At 44.6% G+C, this 15,236-nt stretch overlaps 2 protein-coding genes across 6 annotated transcripts; one reads left to right on the top strand and one right to left on the bottom strand.

The window, feature by feature from the left end:
• TMCO6 (transmembrane and coiled-coil domains 6) lies at positions 1 to 10,133 on the top strand. Of its 5 annotated transcripts, none has more exons than XM_083624471.1 (12): positions 1 to 702; positions 850 to 974; positions 1,702 to 1,811; positions 2,702 to 2,885; positions 3,628 to 3,732; positions 4,174 to 4,259; positions 5,641 to 5,757; positions 6,401 to 6,512; positions 6,599 to 6,779; positions 8,119 to 8,210; positions 9,575 to 9,742; positions 9,836 to 10,133. In XM_083624471.1, the coding sequence occupies exons 1-12, from the start codon at positions 549 to 551 to the stop codon at positions 10,016 to 10,018; spliced, it is 1,617 nt and encodes a 538-aa protein (XP_083480597.1). In that variant the 5' UTR covers positions 1 to 548; the 3' UTR covers positions 10,019 to 10,133. The 5 variants fall into 5 exon arrangements, with proteins under 5 accessions (XP_083480597.1, XP_083480595.1, XP_083480596.1 ...); XM_083624470.1 differs by having other exon boundaries at positions 2 to 702; positions 1,699 to 1,811; XM_083624469.1 differs by having other exon boundaries at positions 9,575 to 10,133.
• Positions 10,134 to 10,237: 104 nt separating this feature from the next.
• NDUFA2 (NADH:ubiquinone oxidoreductase subunit A2) lies at positions 10,238 to 15,193 on the bottom strand. The gene is made up of 3 exons (XM_083624524.1): positions 15,023 to 15,193; positions 11,960 to 12,066; positions 10,238 to 10,442 (listed from the first exon to the last, which is right to left on the bottom strand). Exons 1-3 carry the CDS (start codon positions 15,127 to 15,129, stop codon positions 10,351 to 10,353), a joined length of 306 nt encoding a protein of 101 aa, XP_083480650.1. The 5' UTR covers positions 15,130 to 15,193; the 3' UTR covers positions 10,238 to 10,350.
• Between the last annotated feature and the right edge of the window lie 43 nt (positions 15,194 to 15,236).

Consider the following 15,236-nt stretch of genomic DNA (forward strand, 5'->3'; position numbering starts at 1 on the left):
AGGCGCACTGAGCCGATAGTTGAAACATCCGCCAACCTGGCTGCCCCTCCCTCTCCTTACTTCCTTTCCTCCGGCCGCAACCCGGTCGGATAACTCTTGAGTTTGTTGTCCTGGCAACCGCGCGGAGTTGGTCTGTGCCTGGACCAAGGCCTCCGCCCGGCGGCTCTGCTTGTCCATCTCTCTTGTCATTCAGAGACCTTCCTCCTCCTCCTCCTCCCGGCCTCGCTGGTGTTGGCCCCTGAGAGGCAGGCCCGGCTCCTCTGGGCGGCAGCCCCTTGCTGGGAAGAGGGAGAAGGCCCTTGAGCCGTGGCCTGCGCGGGGGGAGCCATATCATTGAGTCCATGTCAGGAAAAAAGGCAGGGTGCAAATAAGTATATAATAATAATTGCACGCAAATGTGTGGCTCTGTGGACACGAGTTGGGAGCCGACAGTAGTGACCGGCTGCTGGTCCTTTTAAAGGGACAGCTCCGCCCCCATTTTTAGGAGGGGTGCTCTATATGTTGCTACCTGCTGCCTAAGGGGGCAGCCCAGGCTCAGAGCAGGAGCTATGATTTCTCTTGGGTCCGTCCCGGGTGCTGAAGCAGCGGCAGCTGCTGCCTCCCATGGAGTCGCTGGTCCAAGGAGCTGGAGAAAAAGCCGCTGGGGGCCACGCAACTGCAGCGTGGAGGACCTGCGGACTTGGAGGAGAGAGCAAGAGTCAGGTTTGTGTGTGACTTCCTTCCGCAGCTTTATTGGGACGAGAGAGGGAGTTGCATATTACTTTGCTCTGTGTGGCAGTCTCATTTAACAAGCTCTTTTTGCTCCTTGTATTGCGGCAGTTTGATAACAATGTGCTGCTTTGTTTGCAGCTCTACGGAGTGCGCGGAGGCATCAGCAGTTGATCAGCAAGCGGCTTTTGTGTGAAGACACCTTGATGGATGAAGGGCAGGTTGGAATGGACAGTGGGGTAGCAGCTCCTTTCTCTGAAGAAGAGGTAGGAAGATCGTCCATTTTTTGAAGTTGATTGGGTCTTAAAGGTAAAGGGACCCCTGACCATTATGTCCAGTCGTGACCGACTCTGGGATTGCGGTGCTCATCTCGCTTTATTGGCCGAGGGAGCCGGCGTACAGCTTCTGGGTCATGTGGCTAGCATGACTAAGCCACTTCTGGCGAACCAAAGCAGCGCACAGAAACGCCGTTTACCTTCTCACTGGAGCGGTACCTATTTATCTACTTGCACTTTGACGTGCTTTCGAACTGCTAGGTTGGCAGGAGCAGGGACCGAGCAATGGGAGCTCACCCCGTCATGGGGATTCAAACGGCCGACCTTCTGATTGGCAAGTCCTAGGCTCTGTGGTTTAACCCACAGCGCCGCCCGGTCTTAGATATTAATAAATGCAGTGCATTTAGTCACGCAACCCTTTGATTTGTTTAGAGATAACTGATATTTTTGATTTATAGCTAGCTTATGATCACAGTATATGAAAGTGCCATGCGAGCGAAGCGGTACAACGTCCAAGTAATATTTCAAGTTGATGTCTTTTTTCTTTCAAAAGAGATGTTAAATAGTTAAATTTCATAGCCCACCGCACCCTGGCCTATGAGACTCCAGGATTGTTTCAGCCCTTCATACCACAGAGGTGGACAGCAGCAAGAGGCTTCCACCTGAGATTTGCTTTCCCTTCAAGTTCTGTCACTGATTCAGTATTGCTCACTAGCAGATTTCACAGCTGCTGAAAAACATCCAAAGAGGAAAAGAAGACAGGGCAACATCTCTGCGTCTCCTTCGACAAGGACTACAGCACAGAGAAAACCAGCAGAAATTCATCAGGTTAGTTAATGTGCACTTGACCTGCTGATGCCTATTCCGGGGGTGGGGGGTGGGGTGCTTGTCTGTGTTGAAGTAAATGGAACTATTTAGGTGCAGTACAGCATCTTACCTTGTGCAGAAACAACCCAACGTAAGTGGAGAGAGGTCCAACTTCCTTGTTAGCTGGATTTCTATTAGATGTCCATGACCTTGAAAGTGTGGCAGCTCCAGAGATTAGATGAGCCCCCCAGAAGAAGAGAGGCACTCTGTAGTGCACAGAAATGCTCTCCTCTTCTTCATCCAACAGGGTGTTGAATGCTAGTCTGTTACAGTTTCTGTCCTCCCTGCTGTTTTCTGGGTTGAGAAGAGGGCTGAGTATACAAGCCTCCCAAGGACAAACTTTCTTTTAGATTTTGGATGTTTGTTTTCACTATTCTTTGGCTGTGGCTAGTGTGTGCTCAACCTCCTGTTTTTTTAAGACAGACTCTAACTTTGAATTGATAACCTGAACTAACTTGTGGGGGTCTGGTGTGGGAAGAACGGGTAAACTTTATGTTCTGTTCCAGTCTGGGTTAAATAAACTTGCCAATGTTCAATTCCAGTTTGGGCTGGGTGGGAAATAAGTTGTCAAGTTGTTTAGGTTTGTTAAGTGCCATTCAGTTGGAATTCGCCTGATTTCCTGGGCCATGCAGATGAACAGTAATATCCCATGGGATATTTTTTGATGAGTGGCTATGTCAATGTAAAAGATAAATACGATTATAACAATGATAGTAGGAGCAATAGTGACAACTACTAGGCTATTGGGATAGGTCCAACTTCACACTTACTTTCCTTCAGTAGAACAGATAAGTAAAAAGAGTATGTGATTTGGCAGAGGACTGCATAAAGATGGTGTTTTAATTTTGTAGGCTGGAGGGCAGTATGCGTGTGCTGATTGGTCTCTTCACTGGCAATCTGGCAGATCTGCAGATGGATGCAGCTCGCTGTTTACATGAACTCTCCCATTCCAGTGACCCTGATGTGGTTGAGGCGTGTTTGCCGGCAACCTCCTACCTCTTGACGTACCTCTCTGGACACAGTGTAGCCCTAATGGTAAGATCCAGGCTGGCGGTACTTGGCTGTTCCAGCTTCTGGTAAGGCAAATGAAGTGTGACCTTTTGCCTACACCAGGCTCCACGTTACAGAGTATGAAAACTATCCTCTCCAGCATACTCTTTATTTTTTGAGTTTAAAAAGTGGCTCAAGATGGAACAAAGTACATTGCTATTGACTTCAACTTAATTGGGTTTTATCTGATAAAACAGGCCCTTTTGCATATTTGAAGCAAATGTGCCCCAGCTTAGGCCACTAGGTACCAGAAAAGTGTGGATTAAAGGTCTGAAGAACATGGGAAAGGTAAATGTGAAGACTAGAGAAAGTTGCGGCTGCCTGGGCCTTTTGCAGTGACATGAACTTGGCTGCAAGTACATCCTGGAATGAGGGAGTGATTGTAGTCCGGCTATAGTTGGAAGAATCATTGTAAGGTTCATTGGATAGGAGGTCTCCCATTGAGGGGTGGTAGCAAAGGCTCATATGGATGCTGACCTCTGACAATTGGTGTAAAGTTATTGATCACATTAACATTATTTTCAGAAGTATATGTTTCCATTGCCTATATTTCTTCTCGCTGCTTGAGCTGTTACATCTCTGCATCCCCAAATCTTCTCAGCTACTCTTCGCTCCAGTGGAAATGTTTTCTGTCCCTAGAGTTGTTTGCAGGTATTGTAGCATTGTGCAAGAAGTTGCAGTTATAGAATGGTGAATATGGAGCATGTTCCTCCCTGCTGTATTTCAGGAGCTGTGTTTGTACACATTGGGGAACTTGGTGGTTGAGATGACTGCTGTGAAGAAAAAGCTTCTACCTCAGGGCATTATCCCAGTACTGGCATCCTGCATCCAGGTAAGTGGGAAACAGTCTTTGCCCAGACATTCTGAATGCCAGCTGCGTACAAGCCTTGTCAAATCAAAGAGTGCATTTGAGTCATGCACTATCCATTTACCACTGTTAGAAGAAGTAGAATCCCTCGACTGCATACGCAACACAGAGACTGAGGACTCTGTACCCTGCTGCCCAGAACTGAATGATTTATTGTGGCTTATTTCATTTGATTATACAATAACCCATGAAAGCAATTAATAAGATGTTCTCAAAGAGCAGCTTGCTGTTCTTAGCTTCATTAAGCTTTTTGCTTATATTTTTAACTTCCTGAGAAATGTCTGAAGGAATACAGCAGTTAATCAGCTGTACCCTCCACCCCTGCAACCACGTATGTGTTTCCACAGGGTACATAACACACTAAGGCCTTTTACTCTGATGGTGACTGTTGTACTCTGATTTCAGTCCCCTCATGTGGTGGTGCGGGAAGGTGTTGGCTACGTTCTGTCACAGCTCTTGCAGTCCAAGGAAGCTCCAGCTGAAATCATACCGTAAGTGGAATAATCTCTTCATTTCAGAATTTGACGTGTATCTCTCTGTGTGCGCATGACATAGCCAGCTTCCTTCTTGGTTACGCCAATCCCTTAGAAAAAGTATATGTGCACATGAGGCACCAATCTTGGTGTCACTCATTTACTAACTTACTTACTTACTATTTATTTATTTATTTTATTAATTGCATTTATATATCTCCTTTGTCTTCCAAAGAGCTTGAGGTGGTGTACATGCTTCTCCTCCTGCCCATTTCAACCCTGATGGTGACTGGCTCAAGGTCACCCAGTGAGCTTCATGGCTGAGTGGGGATTCAAACCCTAGTCTCCTGTATGCTGGCAGCAGAAGTGAATCAACCAGCTCCACAAATAAGCTTTCTATGGGGGCATACTTTAGCTATAATCTTAGTCTTTAACATTAATGGGATGATCTGGCTTTAAAATCCTGAAGATTTCTTTTGCCACACCAACATCTTTCTCATTGGAGTTTGTGTGGTGTTAATCATTTTAGGCGGTGGACCTTGCCTATGCCATGAAATTTCTTCCATTATTTTATGATGTCTTTCATATCCTTACTTTACAGTTAGATTCATAAAAAATGTCACTTTTATTTATATCAATGTTGCAAGAAGATCAACCTACAAATTATACTGTATTTTGATATGAAGTATCAAGTGTTATCATGTTAATCTTGGTACCTTGTCCTGTTCAAAATACTGTACCCTTTTAACATTCTAAGTTCTGCATGTTAATTAAGCAAGTAGATAATAAGCTGCACCTTTGGTTTCTGAAATGCTGAAGTTTTGGGGAGGCTGGGAGGGAGGGAGGAAATCATGTGGCTTGAGGAGAGGTGGGTATTGTTAAAAGGCCATGTCTGATGCCCATGTCCTGACAGTGGAGCTGTTGGGGGAGTTTCATGTGTATCTTCCTCAACCCTTCACTAGAACAGATATATTTAAAAAAATCAGGTGGTGGGTTTTTTTGGTCAAATATATCTATGCAATGGTAGATGACATGTATCTTGTCCTTAAAACTACAGTGGTACCTCAGGTTACATACGCTTCAGGTTACACACTCCGCTAACCCAGAAATAGTGCTTCAGGTTAAGAACAGAAATTGGGCTCCGGCGGCGCGGCAGCAGCAGCAGCAGGAGGCCCCATTAGCTAAAGTGGTGCTTCAGGTTAAGAACAGTTTCAGGTTAAGAACGGGCCTCCGGAACGAATTAAGTACTTAACCTGAGGTACCACTGTATACAGAAAGGCATGTGTAAAGCTACCAAAAGCAATATCTCACCTCCAACTACTATCACTCTCTGCCTCTGGGATAGTTGAAATGGTTCCCCTAATAACTAAACAGAGTATTTTTCTTCTTCTGCCCCCAGCTTGGTCCTAAATTCCACCCTCCCCAAAGACATGCTTCACCTGGTTTGTTCCAACCTGGAAGAAGGAATAGGAGCTGCAGTGGAATTTGCATGGGGTCTTCACTACATCATTTGTAGGTAAATGTTTCTGTGGTACATAGGAGGTCCTAAGTAGTGGGTTAGGATTCTTGAGTGAGACATGGAGGTGGGTTGTCTGTGCATGTTGGTAGTGCACATTGGGAACAAAGATGCAAAGGGCATGGGCCTGACTTCCAGTGTAGGGACGCTTGCACAAATATTTGCTCCGTAAACAAACTACGTTCCCCACCTCCCACCCCTTTGCTGAAGAAATATGAAGAATGGAAAATGTTGGCTCTTTAATGGCAGATCATTTTTATCCATGCCAGTCATCTTGATAAGTGGGCAGTATCCTTCGGTTCTAAATCCTGCTGGTCCCCTGAAGCTGCCAAGTGAGGTTCACCTGAAAATGGCCTAAGACCCACTGAGCTAACCCCTTCCTGTAAAGCCAGGGTGATGAGTGAGATAATATAGCAAGGTCACAAAGTCTAACCAGTTTTTCATGGCTACTGTCGCCTGCACCTTACAACCATTTCTAACATCCCATTCCCCCCACTTTCAACTTTGCATATTCAAAAACTGATTTCACTTGAAAAATGAGCAGACTGAATAGGAGAAAAGCCTTTTAATGGGTTGGATAGAGGTGGGACTCTACCTAGTCCTACTCAAGTGGGATAGCTGTCCTTTATTTTCCTTTCCGTAGCCGGGTGAACAACTCACTGCTGATCTCTCAAAGGACTGTGCCATCCCTTGTGCAGCTGTTACTAGAACTGGCTTCTGTGATGTCAACAACTTCAGTTGAGGGTGTAGAACTGGTAAAGTAAATAGGAAATATATTTGAGGTGCCAGGCTGTGCCCCCGACTCTCCTTCTGAATGTATTTTTTTCAATTCTCTTGTCAGTTGATTTGTCCTGTGGTGCGGTGTGTTGCCAATCTTCTTGCAGAAGATGAAGTGGGCGATGTTGAACTCGTGGAACAGGAAGAGAGACTTCTAAGGGCCTTATTTGAATTCATACAGTACTTTGTCTCCGAACACCTCTTCATTGCCCAGGAGTGTCTGTGGCTCATCAACAATCTGACAGGTATGTCCTGGCACACACAGTTAGCACTAGATGACAAACCAAGTGGTACTGCTGCCTTGCCTCTCCTTTGTTACCTATTTGAGTCTTCTAATGGGGCAAAGTATATTGACCTTGATAGTACTAAGGCTAGGTAGATCTCAACAGTTACAATAAATTGATGAGATTAGCATTTTCTTTTAAAGGTAAAGGTAAAGGTACCCCTGCCCGTACGGGCCAGTCGTGTCCGACTCTAGGGTTGTGCGCTCATCTCACTCTATAGGCCTGGAGCCAGCGCTGTCCGCAGACACTTCCGGGTCACATGGCCAGCGTGACAAGCTGCATCTGGTGAGCCAGCGCAGCGCACGGAAACACTGTTTACCTTCCCGCTAGTAAGCGGTCCCTATTTATCTACTTGCACCCGGGGGTGCTTTCGAACTGCTAGGTTGGCAGGCGCTGGGACCGAACAACGGGAGTGCACCCCGCCGCGGGGATTCGAACCGCCGACCATGCGATCGGCAAGTCCTAGGCGCTGAGCTTTTACCCACAGCGCCACCCGCGTCCAGCATTTTCTTTTACAGCCTAATAATTCACTTAACGGGATGGGGGGGGGACCTTTTTGGCTCCACAAGCCAGGTTCTTATCAGGATTGGTAGGTGGGGCTGCCGGCTTGTCAATCACATGACATCACAATGATATCATGTGCAAGGTGCTGCTAAAAATAAGAGGCTATCCCCCATCGTTTTAGCAGGTTTGTATGGAATCACCTGCTAAAACAATGTGAAAAACACCCCTCTAGCAGGAGATTCTGATGCTTACCCCCTTCTGATACATGAATGGGGTTGCATGGAATCCTCTCCTAAAGCCGGGGGCGGGGGTTGTAGGTGGGTGTCCATTTTAGCAGGTGATTGCAGTGCAAACACCATCCTGAATCAGGGTTTGCATTGAATCCTGCCAGACTGAGAAGATCTAACCCCCACTCCTAAGCTGAAGTGTGGGGCTTAAATTCTTCAGGATTTAAACCCGCCTGCACACCCATTTAAAGTCACCTGATAACATTGTTGTCTAGGTGGCATACAGCAGAAGGTATTATTAAAAGTTTCCAGTACAGAGAGGTTTTCAGGCAGACAATATGATTTGTGAGATCTCGTATCCTTGCACCATGCAGCAAAAAACTAGGGTGACTTGCTCAAGCATCCTAGGCTTTTCTCCTTTGGGGCTGTTTTAGCTGTTAAAGCCTGTTTTAGCTGCCTACTGTAAACATGCTGAAAGTTTCTTCTGCAGAAGACTCTTCCAGGTAGCTCACTTTTTCTCTGTTGAACAGAATGCCAATAGGGATTGAGATTTTTCTTTCTTTCCCTAGCTGACAGCATCAGATCATGCTCTGCTTTGCTCAACCCAGACCTCTTTCCATCTCTACTGAAACTCTTGAGCTACGAGAGGCTGAGCTTGCTGGTACGTTACAGTACTGATCAGGGTTGAGGATGGATTTCCTCCCCTCTATGAACACCAGAGAATTTGAAACTGGATATTGACTTTGTGCAGTTTTGGGAAAGGTGACTTTTGGCAATTAGGGCTGCCTCTTAATACTGATTGGTATTGGTAGAGAGCCTCACCAAAATCAGCCATACTAGGAAGTATCTATTGGGAACTCCCTAGTGCAGCTGATTGGCTTTTAGTGTTCGTCAGCTGATGGGAGCTGAGAGCCATCTCTTTGAAGTGTGTTGTGTTCAAATTGCATGCAGATGGACACCTAAGGGGATGGCTCTCAACAGCCATTTCAGCCACTGATGTGAAACTGGCAATCTGTCTTTTTAAATTATTCTTACTTTATTGTTTGTTCAATTTGTATACCATCCTTAATCCTTAGATCTCAAAGTGGTTCACAACATAAAAATAGGAGAGAAAAATGCAAAATACATAACAAAAACAAGGAAAAAATACCACAAACCAAATGCAATAACCTCCCTCCCCTCTCCCATAAACACATTTAAAAGGGTATTTAGTAGAATAAAAATACTAATTTATAAATACTGGATTTGTCAATGGCGATGAGATTCATTCTGTACTTAAATTCTTCTTAGCACAACTTTTTTTGCTGTTTGGTCAGTTTTTGTCTTTTGGTTCTGTAATACACCAGTTTTCCAAGGGGTTTTAGAGGCTAGGGAGTTTATTTAATTTATATACTGCCTTTCCCCACAAAGGGAGGAAGTATTCTAAAAGCAATTAAGCGTTTTCTCAACTAGTGATTTCAAGGGTTGCCAGGAGCAGTATCTTTCAGCCATCAAAAGCTTGGCTAAACAGTAATGTTTTTAAACTCTTCCTGAATGTCAATGGTGAGGGAGACAAATGCACTTCACCAGGAACTGCTACTAAGAAGGCTCTGTCACAGGTCAATGCCAGCTAGGCAGCCCTCACCAGCAAGGACTCATCATCTGATTGTAGGGTCCAAGGTGGTTGGTACTGGGGAAGGTAGTTGAGTCCCAAGCCATGCTAGTATTCCTCAAGGTTCCACTAGCTATATGGAAACCTTCATTTTGCTTGAGGGTGCCCTTCTTGCTTCCAGCCCAATTGAAATTAAGAGAGATGCATCAGCTAAGGGAACTGAGCAGGCACTACTGAGCACCAGTTCAACAATATAGGAAGTTCTAGATATGTCACTAGCTGGTACAACTTCCTGAATCTTCAAAGAGGAGGCAGTGAAAAGCAAACAGGCAAGCAATCAGTGCCAGATATTTAAGGCCACAGAAGTTCCTTGATACTACTGTAAAGATTAGAGTGGCAGAATCCTAACCTTAGCCTTTTGGTGTCTTCTTCAGGTTCTGACAGTGCTGTGCAACATAGCTGCTAAGGGCTCTGTCTACTGCCAGGCGCTGCATCAGAAGGCTGTACTCTTCCCCCTCATTAGCATCCTTGCCCTTCCTGATGACCAAGTCGTGGCTCAAGATCTTGAACTACTGCATCTCCTCTTCCATCACTGGCCAGAGGTATTTGGCTATCTGTTGTTCCTGTATTTTCTGAAGGCTCAAGAGTCACGAGCAAGCTCAGAACTAACTTTGGTCTTCTCTTTTTTGCCCCAGGCTGCCGCTGATTTTGTAGGTCAGTCAGGACTACAGGCCCTAGAGCAGCATCAGGATAAACTACAGCTGCAAGAACGGGTCAAAGTGCTCATTTGGACTGCCAAAGAGCTGACCGCTCTCCCCCAGAATTGTCCCCTTCGTGCTTCAGCTGAAAATCTACCGTCTACTTCCTTACAAAGTTGATAGTGATACATACAAAGCAGCCATGCTGGCTTGTTGCTAACAAGCCTGTGAACAGAACACTTTCTTGTTTTTCTGAAGAGTGGTAAAAGTAAATATCCCTGACACTTCTAGAGAAGCCTTATTCTGTGATGTTTACTGTTCTCTAAACTGTTCTTTAGCCTAGCACTGGGTGTGCAAAGATTAACAATAGTGAGAAGAATCAACTTACAGGGAACCATCTTGGCTTAAACAAGATACTTCAGCTTTATTTTCTAAGTTGAATTCTTTTATATGCAAGTTACACATAGCAGTGATCTGGAATTAGACTCAAATTCAGTTGCCATTTGTTTTCCTTATGCTTTGCTGTTAACAACATTCTCCAAGGCTTTGGCAACTTGGTCCATGTTTAGGTTATTCAGTGGTACACTCTTCTCTCTGCCAAACGCTGAGGAAAACACAAGAGTTGGGTGAAAGGCATATACCATGGACGGTTTTCATTTGAAGAGTTGATTTCAGACACTTTGATCGAGCCACCATGTGTTTGCAACCTACACTGCTAACAGCTCCCTTTAGACATGCTCTGCTTTACTATATACAGATGTAAATGTAGGCACAGCAATAAAACTCAGGAAATGCATACACATGTGCCTCACTTTCCTACAGTTTTACTGACAAGCAGTGTTAGGGAACAAAACGCCCTGCACAGACAATGCATGATACAGGGATTTCTACTTTCAGGAAGCTACTACATTAAAAACTGAAATGCAGTGTCCAAGGGGGATGTGTTCCACCTATAACCTGAATTGCTTTTGGATGCACTAGCACAGACTTGGTGCAAACAAATGCTTTTCAGAAGAGCTGACATTCACTTCTGCTTCAGGGTTGGGGAACAGGATTTGGCCAGCAGGTCCATCCTTAGCTCCTCCACTTTGTGGACTACCCAGTTGACATCAAAGCTGCCACATCAGATAAAGCTAGAAGAAAGGTTTTCACTATCACCTCAGTCCTCAGCTGCTTTAGCTATTGGGAACTCTCTAGTCTGCTGTAGTACTGATGCTATGTCAGTATTTACAGAAGGTGTTAAAGCATATGACTCAATGCCACTATTCTCTATTTAGATGTATCTGGCAAAGTACTAGTAAAGAGGCCTCATGGTGCCAGTTATCACAAATATTAAGTCAGGGGCCTGAGCCTTAATTAAGTCAAGACTAGCTAAGTTTACTTTAAAACTGTTGAAGTTTTTCAACAGCTCCTAAACTTAAGTACCTATTTTGGAAGAAAATGAGTGGGATAAGTGTTGAAACATGAGCCCTTGGGTGGGGGGAGAGAGGGAGATAATTCATTATTTGCCATAGACCATGTGCTCAATTAAGTTTCCTCTCTGACAGCCACAACCCATTTCTATCCACACTCTTGTCTTCAGTTTATCCATTTTTCTCTTGATCCCTTCTGCATTACAGAGATGCAGCAATTTCCTTGCCCAACAAAAGCAGCTCTCGTGAACAAAAAAATTCTAACTCGATTTTTAAAAAACATTTTTTGTTTAGAAATTCTAAAAGGTAATCCAGGGGGGAAAGCACCCTGGGGACACATATTTCTATCAGAAGAAAGTGCCAGCTCTGTTCCCACTAGATACTTCATGTAAGCTACTAGCCAACATTTGAAAAAACTGCCAAAGTTTCTGTTGTCTGTCAATGGAAATGTTTTCCGGCATGATCTATTTGTACAGGAGAGAAAACATTATAGAGCAGATTTGGAGCAGTTGGGGGAGAAAGTGCAAGTGGCTTACTGGGCTGGAGTTGTCCAAGAAGTGTTTCCTAGTGGCCTTCAACAATAAAAATACAGGCAGGGCTGAAAAGCTTTATTCCTCAAGGAAAGGCTACTACTTGAACTGTCCAACATATTATTTCTACCTAATTGTATAGCAAACTTGTAACATACGTCCGTCCCCCCACAACTCACCATATCTAGCCCAGAGCTTGGGTTGCACATCTGAGCACTCTCTGATCAGGATAGGGAAATCTGGATTTGCTTTCTTTAAAGTCACATAATGTTGTTTAATGAAATCTCTGCAAAGAAGAAGCAAACATACCAGCATGCATTAGGATGAGGGTCTTCTAAACTTTCATGAAAAGTCAGTAGGATACAGATAGTGGCTTTCAAGTGTCAAACATTCAGAGAATATTTCCTATATTTATCCGGAGCACAGGGTTTTGGGGACATGTTCTAGGGGTCTTGCCATTTTTGAAACAACTGGGTGTGCTCCAAACACATCCAATAAAATTCCAGAGTTGTAGTGATGAGTACACTGTATTTCAGAGCAGCTTGTCCAACATTACAAATTTCTTAAAAACCCAGTTTCCCATGAACACAGTTTTAAAAACTGAGCTAAAGCTCAGCAAGGCGTGAAGAAAACAATATGACTAGTACAGTCAAACCTTAGTTGTTGAACGTAATCCGTTCTGGAAGCTTGTTCAGCTTCTGAAATGTTCAACAACCGAGGCACGGCTTCCGACTGGTTACAAAAGCATCCTGCACTCAAGCGGAAGCCGCATCGGATGTTTGGCTTCCAAAAAAGTTTGAAAACCGGAGCATTTACTTTTAGGTTTTTAGAGCCGAAATGTTTGAAAATGGAGCCATTCAGGAACCGAGGTTTGACTGTATATCACTTTTTTCCTACAATTTTCCCAGTAGCCTAAGAGGTTAATCCAGTAATGTTCGGTATATCCTGAGGATACCAGATGTGTTTAAGCTTTAGCAAACTTCTTCAGTAGCATACACTGTATAAGGTAAAGGTAAAGGGACCCCTGACCATTAGGTCCAGTCGTGACCGACTCTGGGGTTGCGGCGCTCATCTTGTTTTATTGGCTGAGGGAGCCGGCGTACAGCGTACATGTGGCCAGCATGACTAAGCCGCTTCTGGCGAACCAGAGCAGCGCACGTAAACACTGTTTACCTTCCCGCCGGAGCGGTACCTATTTATCTACTTGCACTTGATGTGCTTTTGAACTGCTAGGTTGACAGGAGCAGGGACTGAGCAACAGGAGCTCACCCCATCATGGGGATTCGAACCACCAACCTTCTGATCGACAAGTCCTAGGCTCTGTGGTTTAACCCACAGTGCCACCCGCATCCCTATATAACAGTAACTAGCACAGCACTGGACTTGGCTTTGTGGCTTCTCTGCTCAGCTGGTTACCTGCTATCACAATAAAGTGTTCAAGGTGGGTTGACCTATTGAATACATCCAAATCAAATTACCATAATCTGTGTTAGGACACCCACAGCACCTTTGTCAAGATAGGAGTATTTATTGGAACCTCATTTTTTACTCTTCCCGCTTCCCCCCTCCATAAAACACGAGTTGGCCTTGTAAAGGTATTGCTTCTAATATCATTATTGGCTGATTAACATCCTTTATCATTTAAAATGTGAGGGTTATTTGTATGGTTTCTGTTCTTGTTTTATTAAATATTTTGTGTTTTTATCTTTTATTTTTGTGCTGTGAACTGCCCTGTTATCCAGATAAAGGGCAGTATACAAATTTATTAAATAAGAAAAATAATATGCCTTTTGGGCTTTTTTCCTTATCAGTCAACATGGTTTTTACCTTTACTTTTGTGATTCAAAACCAATGTCCATTCCTAATAGTAAAGCTGGTGCTCTGCTGTTTTTATTGTAATACACACACATTTCTATCAATCTAGTCCAACCCCTGCAATGCAGGGATCTCAGCTAAAGCACCCATGGTCATCTGCCCTGATGCTTTAGTTCAGATTCCTGCATTGCAGGCGGTTGACTAGATGACCCTCAGGATTCCTTCTAACCCTACTATGATTCTATGATTCCTTTTTGAGTACAAGTCAACTATGGCTTATTCTGGGTGTGTTTTTTTCAAGCGTTTGATGTGAACACGCAAAAGGACAACTAACGGCTGCTATTACTGCCTTTCATGCCGGTGCCCCCCATTCCCTTAGCAAACCAGCAAACTTCACCTTGCGAAACAGAGAGAGGCTAACAATTCTATGATTCTATGAATACTTAATTGTTTTTAATTATTGCTTTTCCTATTTTTATTTAGCAGTTCTTAATTTTTATCTCTAAGCCGCTTCAAGTCCCTGAAAGGGAAAAAAGCGGGACATGAGCACGGTAAATATATGATAGTAACATTGAGGATTGGACATGTAACATCTAATTCCTTAAAAATCAGCACTAGCACACCACAGGGATGTGTGCTAAGTCCCTACCTGTATTCATTGTATACATATGATTGTGTATCATCTGACCTGTCTACTGCAATTATTAAGTTTGCAGATGACACCACCATAATAGGTTTAATAACAGGTGGAGACGAATCAGCGTATAGAGGGGAGGTCCAAAAAATATCTACATGGTGCCTAGGGAACAACTTGCACCTTAATATCAGCAAGACAAAGGAGATGGTGTTGGACTTTTGGGGGAAGAGAGGAGAACTAGCCCCACTGTACATTGGGGAGGGCTGTGTGGAGAGAGTCTCTTCCTTTAAATTCCTAGGAATACAGCACAAGATATTATGGGCTGTCCCGTGAATCCGCTGGATGACACTGCGGAAGAACGGTGCCTCAGGAGAGTGAGAAAATTTCTCAGGGATGATTCCCACCCTGGCTGGCACTTTATTGATCTCCTGCCCTCAGGCAGAATATATAGAAGCAGGATTAGTCGCACCAACAGGGTAAAGAACAGCTTCTATCCGTGGGCTGTTAGGCTGCTGAATGAAAAGATAACAACAGGGAAACTGACTTTCGGGTTTGGTGGGTGTGCGTCAGTAAACGAGGGGAATTGAGACTAAGAGAGCTGAGTGGAGGTACTCGTGTAATCTCACTGTATACAAATTGCACAAGTGACAATAAAGTATTTCAATTAAATTATAATAAAGCTGCCTGTGAGAATCTGCCCCCCCCCACGACCTATCAAGCTGCAACCTTCTAAAAAAATGAGCGGAGAAGGCCGGGCTGTCAGGGGAGGGAAAGGCCTCGCCTCGCGTACCTGACCCCCTGGCTGGCCGGCGAGCGCTGGCAGAGGTGGATGCGGAGCTCCTTGAGGTTCCGAGAGAGGCCGCCCTGAACGACCCGCGCAGCTGAGGAGGCCGCCATCTTGGCACTCGGGGTTCCCCCGCTCCCCGAAGCGCAACCTGCTGGCCAATCGGCGCGTCCCGTTGATTTATTCTGGTCGTCTTCGCGGCCAATCAGCACAAGGCGAC

The sequence above is a fragment of the Podarcis filfolensis genome (genome assembly GCF_964270895.1).
Source record: "Podarcis filfolensis genome assembly, chromosome: 7".
In the NCBI taxonomy this organism is placed as follows: domain Eukaryota; kingdom Metazoa; phylum Chordata; class Lepidosauria; order Squamata; family Lacertidae; genus Podarcis; species Podarcis filfolensis.